This window comes from Nothobranchius furzeri, chromosome 1 (assembly GCF_043380555.1).
Source record: "Nothobranchius furzeri strain GRZ-AD chromosome 1, NfurGRZ-RIMD1, whole genome shotgun sequence".
In the NCBI taxonomy this organism is placed as follows: domain Eukaryota; kingdom Metazoa; phylum Chordata; class Actinopteri; order Cyprinodontiformes; family Nothobranchiidae; genus Nothobranchius; species Nothobranchius furzeri.
The window spans coordinates 32,934,792-32,959,941 of NC_091741.1; the positions used below are offsets into that span (position 1 = coordinate 32,934,792).

The 25,150-nt window shown below is 48.5% G+C and overlaps 2 protein-coding genes across 13 annotated transcripts in view; both read left to right on the forward strand.

Moving 5' to 3' along the window:
* The window catches only part of LOC107387851 (filamin-C), a 99,149-nt gene extending 85,841 nt beyond the window's left edge, over positions 1–13,308 (forward strand). For all 10 annotated transcript variants that reach the window (XM_054739942.2, XM_054739945.2, XM_070555219.1 and 7 more), the window contains 7 exons: positions 5,552–5,689; positions 7,645–7,760; positions 7,897–8,029; positions 11,141–11,317; positions 11,398–11,616; positions 12,606–12,812; positions 12,889–13,308. In XM_054739942.2, coding sequence (XP_054595917.2) covers positions 5,552–5,689; positions 7,645–7,760; positions 7,897–8,029; positions 11,141–11,317; positions 11,398–11,616; positions 12,606–12,812; positions 12,889–13,076 — 1,178 coding nt within the window. In that variant the 3' untranslated portion in view covers positions 13,077–13,308. The remainder of the gene's footprint in view (positions 1–5,551; positions 5,690–7,644; positions 7,761–7,896; positions 8,030–11,140; positions 11,318–11,397; positions 11,617–12,605; positions 12,813–12,888) is intronic.
* socs2 (suppressor of cytokine signaling 2) lies at positions 11,544–23,183 on the forward strand. Of its 3 annotated transcripts, XM_015963067.3 has the most exons (4): positions 19,976–20,111; positions 20,317–20,383; positions 21,564–21,772; positions 22,497–23,183. In XM_015963067.3, the coding sequence occupies exons 3-4, from the start codon at positions 21,646–21,648 to the stop codon at positions 22,961–22,963; spliced, it is 594 nt and encodes a 197-aa protein (XP_015818553.3). In that variant the 5' UTR covers positions 19,976–20,111; positions 20,317–20,383; positions 21,564–21,645; the 3' UTR covers positions 22,964–23,183. The 3 variants fall into 3 exon arrangements, with proteins under 3 accessions (XP_054595929.2, XP_015818536.3, XP_015818553.3); XM_054739954.2 differs by lacking the exons at positions 19,976–20,111; positions 20,317–20,383 and adding an exon at positions 11,544–11,616; XM_015963050.3 differs by lacking the exon at positions 20,317–20,383 and having other exon boundaries at positions 19,973–20,111.
* The last annotated feature ends 1,967 nt before the right edge of the window (positions 23,184–25,150 follow it).

Sequence of the window (25,150 nt, forward strand, 5' to 3'; positions counted from 1 at the left end):
GCTCTCATCACAGATCCGTTATGTAGACGCTCTCATCACAGATCCGTTATGTAGACGCTCTCATCACAGATCCGTTATGTAGACTCTCTCATCACAGATCCGTTATGTGGACGCTCTCATCACAGATCCGTTATGTAGACTCTCTCATCACAGATCCGTTATGTAGACTCTCTCATCACAGATCCGTTATGTAGACTCTCTCATCACAGATCCGTTATGTAGACGCGCTCATCACAGATACGTTATGTAGACGCTCTCATCACAGATCCTTTAAGTAGACGCTCTCATCACAGATCCGTTACGTAGACGCTCTCATCACAGATCCGTTATGTAGACTCTCTCATCACAGATCCGTTATGTAGACGCTCTCATCACAGATCCGTTATGTAGACGCTCTCATCACAGATCCGTTATGTAGACTCTCTCATCACAGATCCGTTATGTAGACTCTCTCATCACAGATCCGTTATGTAGACTCTCTCATCACAGATCCGTTATGTAGACTCTCTCATCACAGATCCGTTATGTAGACGCTCTCATCACAGATACGTTATGTAGACGCTCTCATCACAGATCCTTTATGTAGACGCTCTCATCAAAGATCCGTTATGTAGACGCTCTCATCACAGATCCGTTATGTAGACGCTCTCATCACAGATCCGTTATGTAGACGCTCTCATCACAGATCCGTTATGTAGACGCGCTCATCACAGATCCGTTATGTAGACGCTCTCATCACAGATCCGTTATGTAGACGCTCTCATCACAGATCCGTTATGTAGACGCTCTCATCACAGATCCGTTATGTAGACGCGCTCATCACAGATCCGTTATGTAGACGCTCTCATCACAGATCCGTTATGTAGACGCTCTCATCACAGATCCGTTATGTAGACGCTCTCATCACAGATCCGTTATGTAGACGCTCTCATCACAGATACGTTATGTAGACGCTCTCATCACAGATCCGTTATGTAGACGCTCTCATCACAGATCCGTTATGTAGACGCTCTCATCACAGATCCGTTATGTAGACGCTCTCATCACAGATCCGTTATGTAGACGCGCTCATCACAGATCCGTTATGTAGACGCTCTCATCACAGATCCGTTATGTAGACGCGCTCATCACAGATCCGTTATGTAGACGCTCTCATCACAGATCCGTTATGTAGACGCTCTCATCACAGATCCGTTATGTAGACGCTCTCATCACAGATCCGTTATGTAGACTCTCTCATCACAGATCCGTTATGTAGACGCTCTCATCACAGATCCGTTATGTAGACGCTCTCATCACAGATCCGTTATGTAGACGCTCTCATCACAGATCCGTTATGTAGACGCTCTCATCACAGATCCGTTATGTAGACGCTCTCATCACAGATCCGTTATGTAGACTCTCTCATCACAGATCCGTTATGTAGACTCTCTCATCACAGATCCGTTATGTAGATGCTCTCATCACAGATCCGTTATGTAGACTCTCTCATCACAGATCCGTTACGTAGACGCTCTCATCACAGATCCGTTATGTAGACTCTCTCATCACAGATCCGTTACGTAGACGCTCTCATCACAGATCCGTTATGTAGACACTCTCATCACAGATCCGTTATGTAGACTCTCTCATTACAGATCCGTTATGTAGACTCTCTCATCACAGATCCGTTATGTAGACTCTCTCATCACAGATCCGTTATGTAGACGCTCTCATCACAGATCCGTTATGTAGACGCTCTCATCACAGATCCGTTATGTAGACTCTCTCATTACAGATCCGTTATGTAGACTCTCTCATCACAGATCCGTTATGTAGACGCTCTCATCACAGATCCGTTACGTAGACGCTCTCATCACAGATACGTTATGTAGACGCTCTCATCACAGATCCGTTATGTAGACGCTCTCATCACAGATCCGTTATGTAGACTCTCTCATTACAGATCCGTTATGTAGACTCTCTCATCACAGATCCGTTATGTAGACTCTCTCATCACAGATCCGTTATGTAGACACTCTCATCACAGATCCGTTATGAAGACGCTCTCATCACAGATCCGTTATGTAGACTCTCTCATTACAGATCCTTTATGTAGACGCTCTCATCACAGATCCGTTATGTAGACGCTCTCATCACAGATCCGTTATGTAGACTCTCTCATCACAGATCCGTTATGTAGACGCTCTCATCACAGATCCGTTATGTAGACGCTCTCATCACAGATCCGTTATGTAGACGCTCTCATTACAGATCCGTTATGTAGACGCTCTCATCACAGATCCGTTATGTAGACGCTCTCATCACAGATCCGTTATGTAGACTCTCTCATCACAGATCCGTTATGTAGACTCTCTCATCACAGATCCGTTATGTCGACGCTCTCATCACAGATCCGTTATGTAGACGCTCTCATCACAGATCCGTTATGTAGACGCTCTCATCACAGATCCGTTATGTAGACTCTCTCATCACAGATCCGTTATGTAGACGCTCTCATCACAGATCCGTTATGTAGACGCTCTCATCACAGATCCGTTATGTAGACTCTCTCATCACAGATCCGTTATGTAGACGCTCTCATCACAGATCCGTTTTGTAGACGCTCTCATCACAGATCCGTTATGTAGACTCTCTCATCACAGATCCGTTATGTAGACGCTCTCATCACAGATACGTTGTGTAGACGCTCTCATCACAGATACGTTATGTAGACTCTCTCATCACAGATACGTTGTGTAGACGCTCTCATCACAGATCCGTTATGTAGACTCTCTCATCACAGATCCGTTATGTAGACGCTCTCATCACAGATCCGTTACGTAGACTCTCTCATCACAGATCCGTTATGTAGACGCTCTCATCACAGATACGTTACGTAGACTCTCTCATCACAGATACGTTATGTAGACGCTCTCATCACAGATACGTTATGTAGACGCTCTCATCACAGATACGTTATGTAGACGCTCTCATCACAGATACGTTATGTAGACGCTCTCATCACAGATCCGTTACGTAGACGCTCTCATCACAGATCCGTTACGTAGACTCTCTCATCACAGATCCGTTATGTAGACGCTCTCATCACAGATCCGTTATGTAGACGCTCTCATCACAGATCCTTACGTAGAAGCTCTCATCACAGATCCGTTATGTAGACGCTCTCATGACAGATCCGTTACGTAGACGCTCTCATCACAGATCCGTTACGTAGACTCTCTCATCACAGATCCGTTACGTAGACGCTCTCATCACAGATCCGTTACGTAGACTCTCTCATCACAGATCCGTTACGTAGACGCTCTCATCACAGATCCGTTATGTAGACTCTCTCATCACAGATCCGTTATGTAGACGCTCTCATCACAGATCCGTTAAGTAGACGCTCTCATCACAGATCCGTTATGTAGACGCTCTCATCACAGATCCGTTATGTAGACGCTCTCATCACAGATCCGTTATGTAGACTCTCTCATCACAGATCCGTTATGTAGACGCTCTCATCACAGATCCGATATGTAGACTCTCTCATCACAGATCCGTTATGTAGACGCTCTCATCACAGATCCGTTATGTAGACGCTCTCATCACAGATCCGTTATGGAGACGCTCTCATCACAGATCCGTTATGGAGACGCTCTCATCACAGATCCGTTATGGAGACGCTCTCATCACAGATCCGTTATGTAGACGCTCTCATCACAGATCCGTTATGTAGACGCTCTCATCACAGATCCGTTTTGTAGACGCTCTCATCACAGATCCGTTATGTAGACGCTCTCATCACAGATCCGTTATGTAGACGCTCTCATCACAGATCCGTTATGTAGACGCTCTCATCACAGATCCGTTATGTAGACTCTCTCATCACAGATCCGTTACGTAGACTCTCTCATCACAGATCCGTTACGTAGACGCTCTCATCACAGATCCGTTATGTAGACGCTCTCATCACAGATCCGTTACGTAGACGCTCTCATCACAGATCCGTTATGTAGACGCTCTCATCACAGATCCGTTACGTAGACGCTCTCATCACAGATCCGTTACGTAGACGCTCTCATCACAGATCCGTTACGTAGACGCTCTCATCACAGATCCGTTACGTAGACGCTCTCATCACAGATCCGTCACGTAGACGCTCTCATCACAGATCCGTTATGTAGACGCTCTCATCACAGATCCGTCACGTAGACGCTCTCATCACAGATCCGTTATGTAGACTCTCTCATCACAGATCCGTTACGTAGACGCTCTCATCACAGATCCGTCATGTAGACACTCCCATCACAGATCCGTTACGTAGACGCTCTCATCACAGATCCGTTACATAGACGCTCTCATCACAGATCCGTCATGTAGACGCTCTCATCACAGATCCGTTATGTAGACGCTCTCATCACAGATCCGTTACGTAGACGCTCTCATCACAGATCCGTTACGTAGACGCTCTCATCACAGATCCGTTACGTAGACGCTCTCATCACAGATCCGTTACGTAGACGCTCTCATCACAGATCCGTCACGTAGACGCTCTCATCACAGATCCGTTATGTAGACTCTCTCATCACAGATCCGTTATGTAGACGCTCTCATCACAGATCCGTCACGTAGACGCTCTCATCACAGATCCGTTATGTAGACTCTCTCATCACAGATCCGTTACGTAGACGCTCTCATCACAGATCCGTCATGTAGACGCTCCCATCACAGATCCGTTACGTAGACGCTCTCATCACAGATCCGTTACGTAGACGCTCTCATCACAGATCCGTCATGTAGACGCTCTCATCACAGATCCGTTATGTAGACGCTCTCATCACAGATCCGTTATGTAGACTCTCTCATCACAGATCCGTTATGTAGACGCTCTCATCACAGATCCGTTATGTAGACGCTCTCATCACAGATCCGTAATGTAGACGCTCTCATCACAGATCCGTTACGTAGACGCTCTCATCACAGATCCGTTACGTAGACGCTCTCATCACAGATCCGTTACGTAGACGCTCTCATCACAGATCCGTCATGTAGACGCTCTCATCACAGATCCGTCATGTAGACGCTCTCATCACAGATCCGTTACGTAGACGCTCTCATCACAGATCCGTCATTCTAGACGCTCTCATCACAGATCCGTTATGTAGACTCTCTCATCACAGATCCGTCATGTAGACGCTCTCATCACAGATCCGTTATGTAGACTCTCTCATATCAGATCCGTCATGTAGACTCTCTCATCACAGATCCGTTACGTAGACGCTCTCATCACAGATCCGTCATTCTAGACGCTCTCATCACAGATCCGTTATGTAGACTCTCTCATCACAGATCCGTCATTCTAGACGCTCTCATCACAGATCCGTTATGTAGACTCTCTCATCACAGATCCGTCATGTAGACGCTCTCATCACAGATCCGTTATGTAGACTCTCTCATATCAGATCCGTTATGTAGACGCTCTCATCACAGATCCGTCATGTAGACGCTCTGCCTCCGTCTACTCGGACTGAACACGTAACAGCTTCGTGTTGCTGTTGTTTCACAGCTGAGTTTAGCATCTGGACCAGAGAGGCTGGAGCCGGAGGTCTGTCCATCGCGGTGGAAGGACCCAGCAAGGCGGAGATCACCTTTGAAGACAGAAAGGACGGTTCCTGCGGAGTCTCGTATGTGGTGCAGCAACCCGGTAAGACGGGAAAACGGGCCTGAGTTCAGACGTCTGAAACGACACAAGCAGTGGACCTACCTGACATCCATTCAGTCTGGAGATTCCTGCTACATCCTGGAACAGGACTTTGTTATTGAGTTTGTGGGAAGCTGCTTCTACCCACAATGCACTGCACTCATTGTGAACTCAGCTGAAAATCATCATAGATACTAAAAATTACATAAATAGACGCACCAAGTTAGGTAGAGAAGACTAGGCTGTGGATGTCGGACTCGAGCTCCGGCTAAGCCTTATCAGTCCTCGACCGAATGTTAAACCAGCTAGCAGAAGTAGGAGATGCTACATCTCCTGTGCTAACACACACACACACACACACACACACACACACACACACACACACACACACACACACACACACATGCACACACTCACACACACACACACACACACATGCACACACACACACACACACAGACACACACACATGCACACACACACATGCACACACACACATGCACACACTCACACACACACACACACACACACATGCACACACTCACACACACACACACACACACACACACACACACACACACACACACACACACACACACACAGACACACACACATGCACACACACACACATGCACACACTCACACACACACACACACACACATGCACACACTCACACACACACACACACATGCACACACACACACACATGCACACACTCACACACACACACACATGCACACACTCACACACACACACACACACACACACACACACACATGCACACACTCACACACACACACACACACACATGCACACACACATGCACACACACACACACACACACACACACACACACACATGCACACACTCACACACACACACACACACACACACATGCACACACACATGCACACACACACACACACACACACACACACACATCTTACGGTTGTTTTCTATCGTTTCCTGTTTGCTGCGCTGTGGTGAGTCCCTGTGGTGGAAGCGGTGGAGGAGCGATAAGACCACACTATTCCTTCTTTAAATCTGGCCGTAGTAATCCGAACACTTTCCTTCAGCAGGGCTTTGAAAACCTTTTTCACGTGATTCACAGGAAACGCCTCCAGCCTGTAGCAGGAATGAGATCACCGTTGGAGAGAACGAGGTCGGGTGGCTGCTTATACTGAGCCAGGATTCTCTGGAGGTTTCTTCCTGTTAAAAGGGAGTTTTCCTCTCCACTGTCGCTGCATGCTTGCTTCGTATGAGGATTGTTGTAAAGACTCTGACACCAGTCATTTTATTTAACCAGATGAGTTTAATGAGAACTCGTTCTAATTTCCAACGAGGGTCTGGCCGAGAGGCAGCAGCAGACACATAGTTAGCTTTACACCAAAGGTAGGACAAACAGACACAAAGAGGACTGTCCTCGTTTATAATAAGTACAAACAATCAGAACAGACTAAATCAGAAGCAGGAGCATTGATCATCTCTAGTCAGTGACTCGATGCAACCTGCTGGGTTCCTTATGTTGCACACTCTGATGACGTGACGGTCGGGGAGTGCACGAGTTTAAAAGAATGTGTTCATTTGCCATCTGTCTGGAAATATAAATAAATCAGCTGCCATTGCCTGCTAAACTCCGCATGTGCCTCAAAACTTCCACTAGGACTCCGGGTGCCCTCAGTGCCCGTCTGAAATCCTCATTCTAATCCCCACTCAGCTGGAGTACCACACCTGTCAACACATTCATGTGCTTAACCTGAGCTGAACTGTAACCAAACGCAGCCTCACAGACACAAAACAATTACACTAAGTATTCAAAAGTGTGTGAATGGGTGAATGACTGTGCTGCGAAGCACCTTGGGTGACTCTGGCTGTGACCTGCTGCTGTATGAATGAACTCATCTAAATTGAGTTGAACTGACTGAGGAAGAGTAAGCCCAGCATCATCTCTCCACAGGGGACTATGAGGTTTCTATTAAGTTTAATGATGAACACATCCCAGACTCTCCATTCATCGTCCCCATTGCCAGTCTGTCTGACGATGCTCGCCGCCTCACCATTACCAGCCTTCAGGTAAAGGGGCCGGGGCACAACTCGTTTACACGTTGCCTACTGCTTTTCAAACATAGGTTTCTGTCAAATGTAAACAATAATCTACTCTCTTCCGATGCAGATTACACCTAGATTAAACCAACGTCTGTTCTTCCAGGAAACAGGTCTAAAGGTGGGCCAGGAGGCGTCCTTTGCTGTTCAACTGAACGGCGTCCGAGGCCTGATCGATGCAAAGGTCCACACCCCATCAGGAGCCACCGAGGAGTGTGCTGTCACTGAGCTGGACAGCGGTAAGAACCACCAGGGCGCTCAGCACCTGCAGGTGTTCCTCATGTCATTCTGATCCTGTTGTGGAAGTTGTGTATCCATATTTGACCCATTCCTGTGGAACGGTGGGCTGGCTGCCACTTGTACAATGCACTGAAAGTCAGGGTTCAGTGTCAGAGGTTGGTCGTGTTGGTTTTTCTATTGCAGACATGTTGGAGACGTGGTCAGCCAATGGCCGACACGTACTGCTGGTACTTATGGGACGATTTTCACGGCCGTTATGTGAAGCTGAATCAGTGTTTGAACTCTAAATTTAATTAACTGTTACATCTTAACTTGGTGCACTGCTCAGTGTTTCAGACACCTAAATAAAGTTAATAGTTAGAGTATTTATTATATGCAGATGGTATTAGTGGAGCATCGATGCATCGAGATGCGGACAAAAACAATTCTGAATCGTAGAAGAAGCTCGCCATAATTGATTATAGTGAGATACAGTTTTGTTTTTTAACCACGGCACCAGCGTCACCTCCAAATTAATCCAGATTTGGACCACTGAATCATGATAACTGAGCAGGTTGGGTCGCGCAGAGCGCTCCACACAGCCGAGAAGCAAGGGGGAGAGGTTGCACACAAGAGAGAGGTGCGGAGAACTCTAGACATGCATTATTATCCTTCCTCTGTATTAAGAAGCGCTTAAAAACTCAGATTCACTCGGGCTCAGACCGAATGTTGTGATGACAGGAGATCCGGTGTTGGGGGGGGGGGGGGGGTGAGTACATGTTGTAGGGATCAAAGGAACAGCGTTAGGCTGGTTTAAATCCTACCTGTCTGACAGATTTCATTTTGTAAATGTACATGACAAATCTTCTTCATACTCCAGGGTTACTTGTGGAGTACCACAGGGTTCAGTGCTTGGACCAGTTCTTTTTACTATATATATGCTCCCAATTGGTAAAATCATTAGACAGCATGGGATAAACTTCCACTGTTATGCTGACGATACTCAGCTATATTTATCCATTAACCCTGATGAACCTAATCGGTTGGGTAGATTACAGGCTTGTCTTGAGGACATAAAAAATTGGATGACTCTTAACTTTTTGCTTTTAAATCAAGACAAGACGGAAGTTCTCATCTTTGGACCAGAAATCCAGAAAAGGAAATTGCTTAGCCAATCGCCTGACCTTAATGGCATTACATTAATCTCCGAGAACAAAGCAAGGAACCTTGGTGTTATCTTTGACCAGGACATGTCATTCAAATCCCAGGTTTCACAAGTTTGTAGGTTTTCCTTTTTCCACCTTCGGAATATTGCTAAGATCAGAAGCATCCTCTCCAGGAGTGATGCTGAAAAACTAGTTCATGCATTTATTACATCAAGACTGGATTACTGTAATCCATTACTCTCAGGAAGTCCACAGAATGTAGTTAAAAGTCTTCAGCTTGTCCAAAATCCTGCAGCTAGAGTTCTGATGAGAATTAAAAAGAGAGATCATATCTCTCCTGTCTTAGCTTCCCTACATTGGCTACCTGTTAAATTCAGAATAGATTTTAAGATCCTTCTTCTCACATATAAAGCTCTTAATAATCAAGCTCCATCATACATCAGTGATCTGATTGTTCCACACGTTCCTAACCGAGCACTTCGCTCTCAGACTGCAGGTCTACTGGTGGTTCCAAGAATATCTAAACTTAGGATGGGAGGCAGATCTTTTAGTTATCAGGCTCCTCTCCTGTGGAACCAGCTCCCAGCTTTAGTCCGTGAGGCAGACACTTTGTCTACTTTTAAGAATAGGCTTAAAACATTTTTATTTGATAGGGCCTATGGTTAAAATCTGATGTTAGCCTAGATCTGGACAAGTGGGGGAGTACAGGGAGGTGGAGTGTACAGTCGGTAAAGACGACTCTCCCTTGCCCTGCCTCCAACATGCCTACATCTAAATAGGATAGATTATCCAGAGTTATCTCTGTAGTTATGCTGCTATAGGCTTAGACTGCTGGAGGACACACTGACCACTTTCCACACTCTACTGCTTTCTTCTACAATCTGCTCTTTAACTGTATTATTTCCTGCTATTTCAGCTGTTAACTTTATTTTCTCTCTAAGTGTTTTTCTCCCCAGAAGAAGCTACAACGATGTTCTGCTGAGCTGTGGTGGCCTCATGGAGGGGGCCATCGACTAGCACACTGCTGCTAACCACTTAAACATTCTCCCTCTCCTGATAATAACTTTTTACTCTCTTTGACGTTGGATGTGCTACTACTAGTTTACCCGTTTAATTATAGATCCACTAGGATAAATACAATAAAGTTTATCTCTCACCTAATAGAATATTTACTAAGACATCACAATATAACTGTAGACACATTACGTGTGTTGTGTGTGCGTGCGTGTGTGTGTGTGTGTGTGTGTGTGTGTGTGTGTGTGTGTGTGTGTGTGTGTGTGTGTGTGTGTGTGTGTGTGTGTGTGTGTGTGTGTGTGTGTGTGTGTGTGTGTGTGTGTGTGTGTGTGTGTGTGTGTGTGTGTGTGTGTGTGTGTGTGTGTGTGTGTGTGTGTGTGTGTGTGTGTCTTCTCCATCCCCAGTGAGTCGTGGAGGATGGCTGCTTATACTGAGCCAGGATCCTCTGGAGGTTTCTTCCTGTTAAAAGGGAGTTTTCCTCTCCACTGTCGCTGCATGCTTGCTTAGTATGAGGATTGCTGTAAAGACTCTGACACTAGTCAGTGACTTGATGCAACCTGCTGGGTTCCTTATATAGGAAACGTGTTACAGACTGGCTTAATGACCTGACCTGTGTTGTTTACTGTGTGCAGGTCCTTGAGACGACTCTGGTCCTGACTTGGTGCTTTATAAATAAACTGAATTGAATTACTTCATTTAAGCCATTCTCCACCTCTAGGCTAACCAGACGATGAATGGCTTGTTTTTTAGTGAAGGCGGCCAAATTATCGGTGGGAACTATTTGGTCATTGCTGACTTTGGTGGGACACATCACCTCCGTCCATGCCAAACCTACACCCATGTGTGCATCACTACCTTGCTCAGAGTCACATCTGCAAATATATTGCTGATCATCATTTATTGGCACTAGCCCAACCCTAGTGTTAAAGAACATAAATGATGTTTCTACAGATCAGAACGCCATCGGGTTCATCCCAAAGGAGAACGGGGTTTATTCCATAGATGTCTGCTACAATGGCAGCCACATCCCTGGCAGTCCTTTTAGAATCAGGGTGGGTGAACCAGGACAGGTCGGAGATCCAGGTCTTGTGTCAGCCTTTGGCCCTGGACTGGAGGGAGGAGCAACAGGTACAGAACAACCTTTTTGTTTCAGTACCTTTCCTGATAGTCTGGTGGGGGTTGACGAGTGGCTGTATCTGTTTGTTAAGGTGTTTCATCGGAGTTTATCGTCAACACCTGCAATGCTGGAGCTGGAGCTCTTTCTGTGACCATTGATGGTCCATCAAAGGTCAAGATGGACTGTCAGGAATGTCCTGAAGGCTACAAAGTGTCCTACACTCCCATGGCTCCAGGGAATTACCTGATATCAATCAAATATGGAGGCCCCCTTCATGTTGTCGGCAGTCCCTTCAAAGCCAAAGTCTCAGGTGAGTCTTCTCACCCAGCTCAGGGTGCTTCTAAGTCAGACTTCCAAGAGTTTCCCTTCAGTGGAAAATCCGGCTGAAACGGGCCTTTTGCAGTCTGCTCTTCGCCTCCAGGCTGCTCATGTTTCCCAGATACTGAAGCAGGATTATTCCCATTTCTGGTCCACTGGATTTTCAGTTATCTGAGGCACATTTGAACTTAGACAAAGGGACTGCTCCGTCGTTGAAATGTTTCCTCTGATCGTGTTTGAGGTCGGCCATCTTTTATGTTAATACTTTATTCCTTGTTTTATCCGTTTGTTTCTACTTTAAAGTTTTACCCTCTTTGCACTGCTTACATTGTTTTCTTACCTATTTGTTCATGTACATTCTTATGTGTGCAGCGCCTTGGGCTCCCTGGCAGGGAAGGCTCTTTATAAATAAAGCTTTGAATTGAATTGAATTGAATTGAATTGATGTGGCTGGAGCAGATGTAAACTAACGCCAGCTGGTTGCTTCCCACTGTCTAACCAGCCCACCTCCAGCTGAGGAACGGTGAACAGGACAGAATCCAGCTCTTCACTGGTCCACGTTAACATAGAAGATTCAGATCAAACTGGGATTTGATCAAAACGTTACTGATTTAGTCATCTTCTCCCTTTTGATGAGTTCCAGATCCAAACGTCCATCCTTAAGTCAGTTCCCAAACCGACCGTGTTTGGAGTTTTGGTCTCTGAGAGCTAGCGTTCTCAGGTGGTTCTCTGCTCCCACCAGGACCATCAGACATCAGATTCAGTACTTTGTGGACCAGCAGACCTTCCTGCTGATTACCTGCAGTTGGTACTCACATGAAAAGCTGAAGTCCATCCATCCCACGTGTCTGTTTGCAGGAGTGAACTAGAAGCAGTTAGATCAGAAACGGCTGATTTGATTCTGGTCTCATCTCAGCAGGAAGTGACGGATGTGATTGTTAACTCGGTTCAGGTCTGAGGTATCTCTAACTCCTCCCACAGGACCTCGTCTGTCAGGTGGACACAATATGCACGAGACATCTTCTGTTCTTGTGGAAACGGTCACCAAGACGTCAGAGACGAGCGAAGCCTTTGCCTCATTTCCCAAGTTTTCCTCAGATGCCAGTAAGGTGACCTCCTGTGGGGCCGGCCTTTCCAAAGCCTTCATCGGTCAGAGGAACACTTTCACGGTTGACTGCAGCAAAGCAGGTGAGAAACACTTGAGCTGCTTCCTGAAGGCAAAAAGGGCCTTTATGACCTGGATGATCTGGTTCTGATCCTGCAGGCACCAACATGTTGATGGTTGGCGTCCATGGGCCGAAGACACCGTGCGAGGAGGTCTACGTCAAACACATGGGCAACAGGATGTATAATGTGACGTATACGGTGAAGGAGCAAGGCAGCTACATGCTCCTAGTAAAGTGGGGGGAGGAGAACATCCCTGGGAGTCCGTTCCATGTCACCGTCCCGTAGAACTCTCCTCCACGCTCTCTCAGCAACTTACCCTCCTCGTCATCCTCATTCCAATCAATACTCCTAACTCTGTCCTCGTGTTGGTCGCCTGGTTTCTTCAGTTGGATCTCCCTCAGATCTCACCTCCAGAACGGTCTTACCTCCAGAACTGTCTCACCTCCAGAAGGGTCTCACCTCCAGAACTGTCTCACCTCCAGAAGGGTCTCACCTCCAGAACTGTCTCACCTCCAGAAGGGTCTCGCCTCCAGAACGGTCTCACCTCCAGAAGGGTCTCACCTCCAGAAGGATCTCAGCTCCAGAACTGTCTCACCTCCAGAAGGGTCTCACCTCCAGAACGGTCTCACCTCCAGAAGGGTCTCACCTCCAGAAGGATCTCACCTCCAGAACTGTCTCACCTCCAGAAGGGCCTCAGCTCCAGATGGGTCTCACCTCCAGAACTGTCTCACCTCCAGAAGGGTCTCACCTCCAGAACGGTCTCACCTCCAGAAGGGTCTCACCTCCAGAAGGATCTCACCTCCAGAACTGTCTCACCTCCAGAAGGGCCTCAGCTCCAGAAGGGTCTCACCTCCAGAACTGTCTCACCTCCAGAAGGGTCTCACCTCCAGAACTGTCTCACCTCCAGAAGGGTCTCACCTCCAGAACTGTCTCACCTCCAGAAGGGTCTCACCTCCAGAACGGTCTCACCTCCAGAAGGGTCTCACCTCCAGAAGGATCTCAGCTCCAGAACTGTCTCACCTCCAGAAGGGTCTCACCTCCAGAACGGTCTCACCTCCAGAAGGGTCTCACCTCCAGAAGGATCTCACCTCCAGAACTGTCTCACCTCCAGAAGGGCCTCAGCTCCAGATGGGTCTCACCTCCAGAACTGTCTCACCTCCAGAAGGGTCTCACCTCCAGAACGGTCTCACCTCCAGAAGGGTCTCACCTCCAGAAGGATCTCACCTCCAGAACTGTCTCACCTCCAGAAGGGCCTCAGCTCCAGAAGGGTCTCACCTCCAGAACTGTCTCACCTCCAGAAGGGTCTCACCTCCAGAACGGTCTCACCTCCAGAAGGATCTCACCTCCAGAACTGTCTCACCTCCAGAAGGGCCTCAGCTCCAGAACTGTCTCACCTCCAGAAGGGCCTCAGCTCCAGAACTGTCTCACCACCAGGAGGATCTCACCTCCAGAACGGTCTCACCTCCAGAAGGATCTCACCTCCAGAACTGTCTCACCTCCAGAAGGGCCTCAGCTCCAGAAGGGTCTCACCTCCAGAACTGTCTCACCTCCAGAAGGGTCTCACCTCCAGAACGGTCTCACCTCCAGAAGGGTCTCACCTCCAGAAGGATCTCACCTCCAGAACTGTCTCACCTCCAGAAGGGCCTCAGCTCCAGAAGGGTCTCACCTCCAGAACTGTCTCACCTCCAGAACGGTTTCACCTCCAGAACTGTCTCACCTCCAGAAGGGCCTCAGCTCCAGAACTGTCTCACCTCCAGAAGGGCCTCAGCTCCAGAACTGTCTCACCACCAGGAGGATCTCACCTCCAGAACTGTCTCACCTCCAGAAGGGTCTCACCTCCAGAACTGTCTCACCTCCAAAAGGGCCTCAGCTCCAGAACTGTCTCACCACCAGGAGGATCTCACCTCCAGAACTGTCTCACCTCTAGAAGGGTCTCACCTCTAGAACGGTCTCACCTCCAGAAGGATCTCACCTCCAGAAGGATCTCACCTCCAGAACTGTCTCACCTCCAGAAGGCTCTCACCTCCAGAAGGGTCTCACCTCCAGAACTGTCTCACCTCCAGAAGGGTCTCACCTCCAGAACGGTCTCACCTGCAGAAGTATCTCACCTCCAGAAGGATCTCACCTCCAGAACGGTCTCACCTCCAGAAGGGTCTCACCTCCAGAAGGATCTCACCTCCAGAAGGGTCTCACCTCCAGAACTGTCTCACCTGCAGAAGGGTCTCACCTCCAGAACGGTCTAACCTCCAGAACGGTCTCACCTCCAGAAGGATCTCACCTCCAGAACTGTCTCACCTCCAGAAGGATCTCACCTCCAGAACGGTCTCGCCTCCAGAAGGATCTCACCTCCAGAAGGGTCTCACCTCCAGAACGGTCTCACCTCCAGAAGGATCTGACCTCCAGAAGGGTCTCACCTCCAGAACTGTCTCACCTCCAGAAGGGTCTCACCTCCAGAAGGGTCTCACCTCCAGAACTGTCTCACCTCCAGAAGGGTCTCACCTCCAGAAGGGTCTCACCTCCAGAACGGTCTCACCTCCAGAAGGATCTGACCTCCAGAAGGGTCTCACCTCCAGAACTGTCTCAACACCAGAAGGGTCTCACCTCCAGAAGGGTCTCACCTCCAGAAGGGTCTCACCTCTACGTTTATCCTGCTGAATCATGAAGATCATTCCACACAGAGATTCAGTCACCGAGCCTGCTTGACCTTAGCTGACCTGTGGTTTACTCAGTAATGAAGAAGTGGACATCTGGGGCCTGATTTAGTTCTAAATTTGAGAAAAGCGAGAACCTACCCAGAGGAAGCATCTGACCTCTAAAACTCTTCTGCAGCACTTCCTGCTTTGTAAACCTCACCGGTCCTAAAATGGGCTCAGGTGTTTCTGGACCACAGCCCTCCTCCTGCACACCCACCTTCTGCCATAGGTGGACGATGCACGTGGCTTCTCATCGCTGTGCTGCCACTTTCCCCTCTCCAAACTGAGCTTGCAGGGAGGTCCAAGTTGTCCCGTCAAGCTTTCCTTTAAAGGTTCCCTATCATGCTCTTCCCTCTGGGGGAACAGGTGGGCACAGCCTGAGAAAATATTACCGCTGGCACTACCAAGATGTCATACGCTTTATTTTTGTCAGCCTGAGCTCGTACCCGGAGATGAAACGCTTCATGCGAGTGAAACTCCACCCACATCTCTGACAAAACGGGCTTCAACAGCGAGTCCATTAGTGTGCTGGCTGTGGTTCGGGTTCGGGATCCAGCCAGCACTCCAACCTCTGGACTACCTAGTCTGCATCATGGCACTCGTCGCCTTACCCACATATCCTGCTCATGCAGGGGGGACCGGTTTCAGACCAGAGACTAGCTTCAGAGAGGAGCAGGGCTAGTTTCCATCAACGCTCTACAAGATTTTCAAAGTAAAACTCCAAATTTGCAGCTGAAACAGGGAAATGCATGAATGTGGTCAAAATGGTTTTGGGTTTTTTTCCATTAGGAAATGATATCACATGGTAAAAAGCTCCAAAAAGATGATCATCCATCACACGGCGCCTTTAAAAGTCACGTCTGTGTCTTCTTCTGTCTCATTCATCCCTCCACCAGTCTGGACCAGAGTGAGTGTGTTAGTTCTGAGTTCACCTGCAGCAGAACCTTTCTCGGTGTTTCTGGACCTTTCTTCCAGATGTGACTTGTGCTGGTTTATAGGAACACATGGTTTCAGTTGGCTGAGTCTTGATGAACCACGCTACTGCAGTGAGGATGTGCCTCTGACCCATAATCCAGTTAGCGTTTGTACCACAGATTGTTCTACATGTAGCCAAATGAACGAGTGAATGTGTTTGATATTTTATTGCATGGCACAATTCATCCACACGGGCAATTCAGTGTGATTTCCATTTGTAAGAATAGCATGAACATCAAAACCAACACGACAGAAGTACAGAGTAAAAACTAAAAAGGTAAAGAAGATCTTTTCTAAAGCGCCTCTCAAGACAAAAATCACGAGGCGCTTCACAAAAACAACAAATTCAAAAATGTTTAAAATATGTTTAAAAGGAGAAAAGAAATAAATGTGAGGAAAGGGAGAGAACATGAACAGGAAAGAGGGAAATCAGTGGATCCTGGGAAAGGCAGGGAGAGCAGAACCAGGAGAGGGTGATGAAGATCCCACCAAACCTGAACAGGTGAGTTTAAAGGAGACCACTGAGTCCACTGATCTCAGGCTCAGGGGGAGAGAGGTCCAGAGTCTGGGGGCCACAGCAGCAGATGATCTGTCACCTTTGACCTTTAGCCTGGTGCTGCACAACCAGTAGGCTTTGGTCACTGGACCTCAGGGACCTGCTGGGGGTGTAGGGACTAAGAAGATCACCAATGTAAGATGGTGCTTGTCCATGTAAGGCCCTATAGACCAGAACCAGGATCTTGAAATGAACCCTGAAGTTGACTGGCAGCCAGTGAAGCTGGAGGAGAAGCGGGGTGATGTGGGTGTGTTTGGAGGACTTGGTCAGAAGCCGAGCACCGGCGTTCTGAACGACCTGTAGACGGTTCAGGGAGGTTCTGCTCAGACACGTGAAAAGAGAGTTACAGTAAGCAAGCGGGTGGATTACAGCGTTCTTAAAGTCAGCAGGGACCTGACCAGAGACCAGAGAAGCATTAATTATAGAGAGCACGCTGGGACCGATGGACTGAAAAGCACTTTTAAACAAAGATGAGGGTAAGATGTGGAGGGGGCATGCAGAGGTCTTCATAGAGTTAACTAGTTTGGTTAACTCAGGCAAAGAAACAGGAGCAAAGCTATCTAGGATGATGGGCCTGGTTGGAGTCGGGAGAGGTGGCGATAAGGCTGAAGGAGAGATGCTAGATCTAACCTTATTGGCTTTGTCCACAAAGAAAGACAGAAAGTTCTCACAGTCTGCAACAGAGTGGATGGAGGCTGTAGGAGAGGCAGGAGAGACGATGCTGCTGATGGTGTTAAACAGCACCTTGGGGTTCCCTTTGCTCTGGGACACCAGGTTGGAGAAATAGGAAACCCTGGCGTCTCTGACTGCAGAGTTAAAGGATGTCAGAAGATCCTTTAGGTGCAGCAGATGGACGTGGAGACATGGTGAGCAAATACAGTGCAGTCATTCAAAGGCTGATGAAAACATGAAGGTTTTAATTTAGATGTAAAAGTTTCTAGAGGTGGAGTATGGCGACATTGTGCTGGCATAATAAAATGTTATGTGGAACCTGCGTCTTGTTGCTTATTTCTTCTGAGTGTAAAACCTCCTGGATGCTGGGACCTCCGGTATGCCAGCTCGTGGGGTACGAGTTGCGCTCCTCTCTTCTTTTCTCAAACTCTATTAATCGTTTCCAAACCACAAACTAAGTATCGACCGTTGAATATCTCTCTACAGATGTGTTTCCCAACCCTGGTCCTCACGCCACACTGACCTGAATGTCTTCCATGTCTCTGCTTCAGCACACCTCCTGTCTCCTCAGGACATCAAGTGCTGCAGACGCCTGTTCATCACTCACTCACTTAGGTCAGGTGTGTGGCAGCAGGGAAACACTGGTGTTTGACAGGGTAACACATGCAGGACAGTGTGCTCTGATGACCAGGGTTGGGAAACACCACTCTACATCATTTAAGGCTGCTGACTGATCCAAACTACAAGTGACCTACTCACCCACGGACCTCTGGATGGGAGGAAACTTGATAGAAATGGGTCGGTGGAGAAGGAGGCGCTCTGAACACCTGTTTATGTTGGGTAAAAAAAAGCGATAAAGTGAATAAATTGCCAAGAATACCCCGACATTTAAATTCTAGTCTGTTGATCCGATCGGTTAACCGTTGAACGTCATCACTGATGAAACAAGTTCTAGTTTACTGGAGGAAAGCCGTTTAGGTCAGTGCTGATGTTCAGGGCTCAAACTGAAGAATAAAACAGAGACGGGTCACAACTCCACACCTGAAGTTACCGGAGGATAACAGCTGTATCTTCAGCGGTTCTGGTCCATCTGACCCGGCCAGACGACTCCCAAACTTCTCTGGTAAAAAATAAAAGTCTGAAAATTCCCCTTCAAGAACGGCAGTGAACTGTGTGTGTGTGCGCGCGCGCGTGTGTGTGTTTCTACTCAGAACTAAAATATAACTAAAGTGGTAAACGGCCTGTATTCATATAGCGCCTTCTAGAGTCCTGGAACCCCCAAGGTGCTTTCCAACAGTCATCCACCCATTCACACCCTGGTGGGGATGAGCTACGATGTAGCCACAGCTGCCCTGGGGAGGTGGGGCCGCGGAGCTCTGGTACCACCAGTCCCTCCGGCCACTACCACCAGGCAAGGAGGGTCAAGTGTTTTGCCCAAGGACACAACAGAGAACAGACTGAGCGGGGTTCGAACCTGCAACCTTCTGATTACGGGCAACCGCCACCCCCGCAAATATAAACGCAACACTTTGGTTTTGCTCCCATTTTTCATGAGCAGAACTCAGACATGTACAGCCATGACTCACGTTCTGAAATCTGTCTACACGTATGTTAGTGAGCACTCCTTTATTAAGATAATCCATCCCCACCTCACTTTACTGGCCAAGACAGCAGCAGCAATGATCAACACACAACCCGTTTCCACACCGGGACTCAAAAGGACATTATTACATGTTAACTTCCCAATCCCGATGGGATACTTTTTGTTTTCTGGATGATTGTTTGCTGCTAAAATCACCCGCGATCCTCCGGCAGCTACAAGCTCCGTGTGAGCTTCGGCTTCCCTAGCTCCAGGTTAGCTTCGTTAGCTTAGCACCTAGCCTCGGGGTCAGCTAGCTACATCGGTTCTGTTTCATGGGCGTGTTCCTACGCTGACAGCACCGCCCTCAGCGACACCTCTTTGCCCTTTTTTGGATTTTTCGGTAGTGACGACACAACTACACGAAGTGCACGGAGTACACGGCCAAGACGTGCCTGGAGAGGCGGGCTTTAGCCTTTTGTGTGCATCACGTGACCATGTTCCTGGAAAGTTCCTGCCTGGAACTGTTTCTGTTGTGTTTACGGTGATCTCGGTTATCAAGCGTGCGGCAGGCGGCTGGCCCAGTTCGTAGACAACGGTTCGAACCAGAATTTCAGCTGCTGTCGGTGTCTCCGGAGCACCGGGACGGACGGAAGAGAGCGGCGGGGACCTGCGAGATCCGCTTTTTCCGCCATTTGTCCTTCGAGGAAAGTCGGGGGGACCGGGAGGCTAACCGGCCGGGATTGGAGCCCCCCGACGGGCTTTTGTGGACTCCACTAGGTCATATGACGGAATGTTCCCGGGACTCGCAGGTTAGCGGCTAGTCGGGACTCGGAAACTCCCAGGTGGGTCCGGTTTGGTCCACATGTGTCCTATAGGAGAGGCCAGGTGTGTTTCAGGTGAAGCGCGGCTCACATCAAACTCCGACAGAAAACAAACGTTTCAAACCGAATTTAAACGCGTCACGCTCGTGACGTCACTCCAACAGAACCAGAGTTTCTGCTGCAGGTTTAATAATCCGAGCCCAGCTTTATTTAACGTGTCCTGCAGGTGTCCACATGTCCTCGGTCCAGCTGCGACTCTGACGCAAAGGTGTCTGCCTTCAGCTGCTTTAATGGTAAATACTAAAGTAGAAACCATTAGAAACACGTTTCTTATTTTGGTTTCAACAGGCTTTTATTTTGGAAGGCTCTATCAAGAAAGAAAAATCTTCCTGTTAGTTTATTATAAACAATTCAGGTAATTGTGATTAGACGTGTGTAACCCAGGACAACAGATTCAGTAATGAATGATTTTATTTTCTACTTTAACTTTTTTATTTTTTTAAATTTAATGATGATATTTTAGTGACTTAATTTCAATCTGATCGTTTTAACAGCTTCTGTGTTTGATAAACACCAAGATCCAGGTTTTATTCTACAAACTCAGCTGAGTTTATTTTAATCTTTTGTCTGATTCTGTAGATTTTAAAGAAAATAGGGATTCCCGATACAACGTTTTCACTTCCAATACAATACCGATATCAATCTGATACGATACCGATATCAATCTGATACGATACCGACATCAATCTGATACGATACCGATATCAATTTGATGCGATGCCGATATCAATCTGATACGATACCGATATCTATTTGCTACGATTCTGATACCTATCCGGTACGATACAGATATCTATCCGATACGCTACCGATATCAGGCTTCACTGTTTCATAGTGTGGATGAAAGGCTTGATCAAGTGATCTAGTATGAGAAAAAGGACATTGATTGCACAGATGTGAATCTTAACGGATCGCCGATATCGGAGACTTGTGAGTCAGTCCGATATAATCCGATAGTGTTTTGGGGCCGATATCGGAACGGGACATCTCTAAAAGAACATTTCAATTCAACTTTATTTCATACAAACTTTCACAAGTCCTAAAATCTTTTAGAGAAGTTTCTATTGAAATGACATTTTTAAATTCAGGTGAAACTGAATGAATCCGGTGATTAGTCTCGTTTTGAAAGTGTGTTTTCTGCTGATTCTTGTTTAATTAGCAGAACTGAAGCTGTGAACATGAAAATGAAAAACAAACGATGGAATCAATATTTAGTTTTATCATCATATGATGGTTTTTCAGAGGGAATATTATTATTATTATTATTATTATTGAGGAGGTTTAAGTAGAAAACTAGAATCTTTTGATCTCATTTATTTTAAAAGCAGAGGCTGAGTTTTTATCTTTAGGTGTTTTAAACGTTGGACCCAAACCCAGAAGAACCCTAAACTGAACCTGACCATTTGTTCTCAGGAGTTCTGAGGCTGCTGGTCCCGTGGAGCCCCTGCATGTCTGGACTCTGGGCCTAGAACCAGGCTGAATGTAGGACCAGCCAATGACCTGCCAGTCCTCTGAAGCCATCGAGGACGAGCGACGAGCCAGCGGCAGCAGCAGTGGCATCTGTACCGTTGAATCAGATGAGAGTCGGATGGCCTCCACCATGAAGGACCTCAGAAACACAGGTGGGTCCTCACCTGTGGACCTCTGGCTGCTAAATAACTCATAAATGTGGAATGACCTTCCAAGCACTACAAGAAACTCCTGAAGACCCTGCTCTTCAGAGAGCATCTTCTAAACTAGCACCCTCCCTGCACCCGTCCCCCTCTCTACTGTCCACTCCTTGTTCCCTCCTCTCCACGACTGATGTCACGTTGTTGTTGTTGTTGTTGTTGTTAGCCTCAAGGGCAACATGACGATTATCACTTGTAAGTCTCTTTGGTCAAAAGCTAAATACATAAACAGAGTGAGAGAAAACTAATTCATTCATTATAAACACTCCCAGTACCAAACATTGGTACCATTACGCTCCCGTATCGATCCCTATGTACCGGGATTCTGTACCGAATCGATTCTGATGTGAAGGTACCCATCCTGCTCCGAAGGCTCGGGCCACAGCTGGTTAAACAAGTCGGGTCAGAACTTTAGAACCTTGTTGAGATTCGGTTCAGTTCTAGACTTCGACCCACATTCATGCAATTCTCCCTAAACACAAAAAATCAGAACATTGATGTGGTACCATCCAGAACCAGCAGAACTTTTGTCAGAGGCAGCGTCTCGGCTCTGATCTGCTGATGCCGCGGTTCTGCACTAAATCGGGTTTTGGTACTGATGGATTCTTGGAATGTTTTCTGTGTAGGTGATGCTGATGTGAGCCGTTTGACGAAGTTCTGGTCTCTGTGCTGACAGGATGGTACTGGGGCGGTCTGACTGCTAACGGGGCCAGGGAGGTTCTGCAGGACTGGTGCGAGGGGGCGTTCCTGCTGCGGGACAGCTCCCAGAGGGACTTCCTGTTCACCATCAGCGCCATGACCTCAGCCGGCCCCACCAACCTGCGCATCGAGTACAAACACGGGAAGTTCAAGCTGGACTCGGTGGTTCTGATCAAACCCAAACTCAAGCAGTTCAGCAGCGTGGTCCACCTGGTCGAGCACTATGTCCAGCTGTCCAGAACCAGCGAGGCGTCTCCAGCTCCAGTGCTGGGGCCGCCCAACGGGACCGTGCAGCTGCTCCTCACCAAACCCGTCTACATGGCTGTGCCATCGCTGCAGCACCTCTGTCGCGTCGCCGTCAACCGGACCAGCCAGCAGGTCCAGAACCTCCCCGTCCCCAACAGACTGAAGGACTACCTGGCAGACTATGTCTACAGCGTGTAGAGAGAGCAAGGCATGATGGGAAGCTGAGCCGTGGCATGGGCCAACAGGAGGTCCAAACGGCCTGGTAACCAGCATGAAACCTGGTTCTCTACCTGAGTAGAACCTGAACCGGGTTCTGCTAGAACCTTCTCGTGGAGACAGAACCTGATTGGCCATTTGGATCAGAACCGATCCATCAGCAGCAGCTTTACTGGAAGTCGTACCTGAGCAGGTGTTTATGAAGGACTCTCCTCCTGGAAGATGGACTCGCTGGTTCCTCATGCGCTGGAGCTGCTGCTGCTGGAGCTGCTGCTGCTGGAGCTGCTGCTGCTGCTGGAGCTGCTGCTGCTGCTGGAGCTGCTGCTGCTGCTGGAGCTCCTGCTGCTGGAGCTGCTGCTGCTGGAGCTGCTGCTGCTGCTGCTGCTGGAGCTGCTGCTGCTGGAGCTGCTGCTGCTGCTGGAGCTGCTGCTGCTGCTGGAGCTGCTGCTGCTGGAGCTGCTGCTGCTGGAGCTGCTGCTGCTGCTGGAGCTGCTGCTGCTGGAGCTGCTGCTGCTGCTGCTGCTGCTGGAGCTGCTGCTGCTGCTGGAGCTGCTGCTGCTGCTGCTGCTGGAGCTGCTGCTGCTGCTGGAGCTGCTGCTGCTGGAGCTGCTGCTGCTGGAGCTGCTGCTGCTGCTGCTGGAGCTGCTGCTGCTGCTGCTGGAGCTGCTGCTGCTGGAGCTGCTGCTGCTGCTGGAGCTGCTGCTGCTGCTGCTGCTGGAGCTGCTGCTGCTGGAGCTGCTGCTGCTGCTGCTGGAGCTGCTGCTGCTGGAGCTGCTGCTGCTGCTGCTGCTGGAGCTGCTGCTGGAGCTGCTGCTGCTGGAGCTGCTGCTGCTGGAGCTGCTGCTGCTGCTGCTGGAGCTGCTGCTGCTGCTGCTGGAGCTGCTGCTGCTGGAGCTGCTGCTGCTGCTGCTGGAGCTGCTGCTTCTGGAGCTGCTGCTGCTGGAGCTGCTGCTGCTGCTGGAGCTGCTGCTGCTGGAGCTGCTGCTGCTGGAGCTGCTGCTGCTGCTGCTGGAGCTCCTGCTGCTGGAGCTGCTGCTGCTGCTGCTGGAGCTGCTGCTGCTGGAGCTGCTGCTGCTGGAGCTGCTGCTGCTGCTGCTGGAGCTGCTGCTGCTGCTGGAGCTGCTGCTGCTGGAGCTGCTGCTGCTGGAGCTGCTGCTGCTGGAGCTGCTGCTGCTGGAGCTGCTGCTGCTGCTGGAGCTGCTGCTGCTGGAGCTGCTGCTGCTGCTGTTGCTGCTGCTGCTGGAGCTGCTGCTGCTGCTGGAGCTGCTGCTGCTGTTGCTGCTGCTGCTGGAGCTGCTGCTGCTGGAGCTGCTGCTGCTGGAGCTGCTGCTGCTGGAGCTGCTGCTGCTGCTGCTGCTGCTGGATCTGCTGCTGCTGGAGCTGCTGCTGCTGGAGCTGGCTGCACAACTTTAATCATCTTCAACCTTCATCTTCATTTCAACACAAGTGAAACAAAGTTCCTGATCTTCTACCGTGTTACCACCCTAGTGTTGTTTCTAGAGCCCTGCACTGAAGCCCCAGGCCTGCGGGTCGGGCCGGCCCGCGGGCCTGGGGCTTCGGGCTGACGACTGTGTAATCACCTCGGACAAGGGCCGGGCCGGGCGCCTTTATTTTTAATGGAATTCATAAAAAAGCTGAAACACTTGAACGCAGCAGCACCTGCCTGCTTCTCACGCACCGTTAGCTCAGTTAAGGTGTGTGTGGTTTATAATATAATATAAATGAATTCTCAAACAGCTGACTGAAACATGTGCTCCTGTTCTAATACGACATCTTATGTCCACTTTGATGTCAGAAACATTCGTTTATCCTCATGAAAACGGTAGCGTTCTATTCTTCTGTGAGTAAATTCGCTCTGCAGTTAGAAAAAATACAACATTCATTGCTGGTTTGTTTTTTTCTAACTGCGAGCGCATTTTCAGAGCGGCAGATTAAATTTACAAACGCTGTATTAACTGGGAACGTTTATTTCATCCGCCGCTCTGAAAACGCGCTCTGCAGTTAGAAAATTAGAATGCTGCTTTTTTTTCTAACTGCACAAGAGCGCGTTTTCAGAGCAGATTAAATTTACAAATGCATCCAATTGATATAGCGTTCGTACATTTCATCTGCCACTCAGAAAATACGCTGTTAGAAAAAAAAGCTGCATTGATGCTGTTTTTCTGTCTT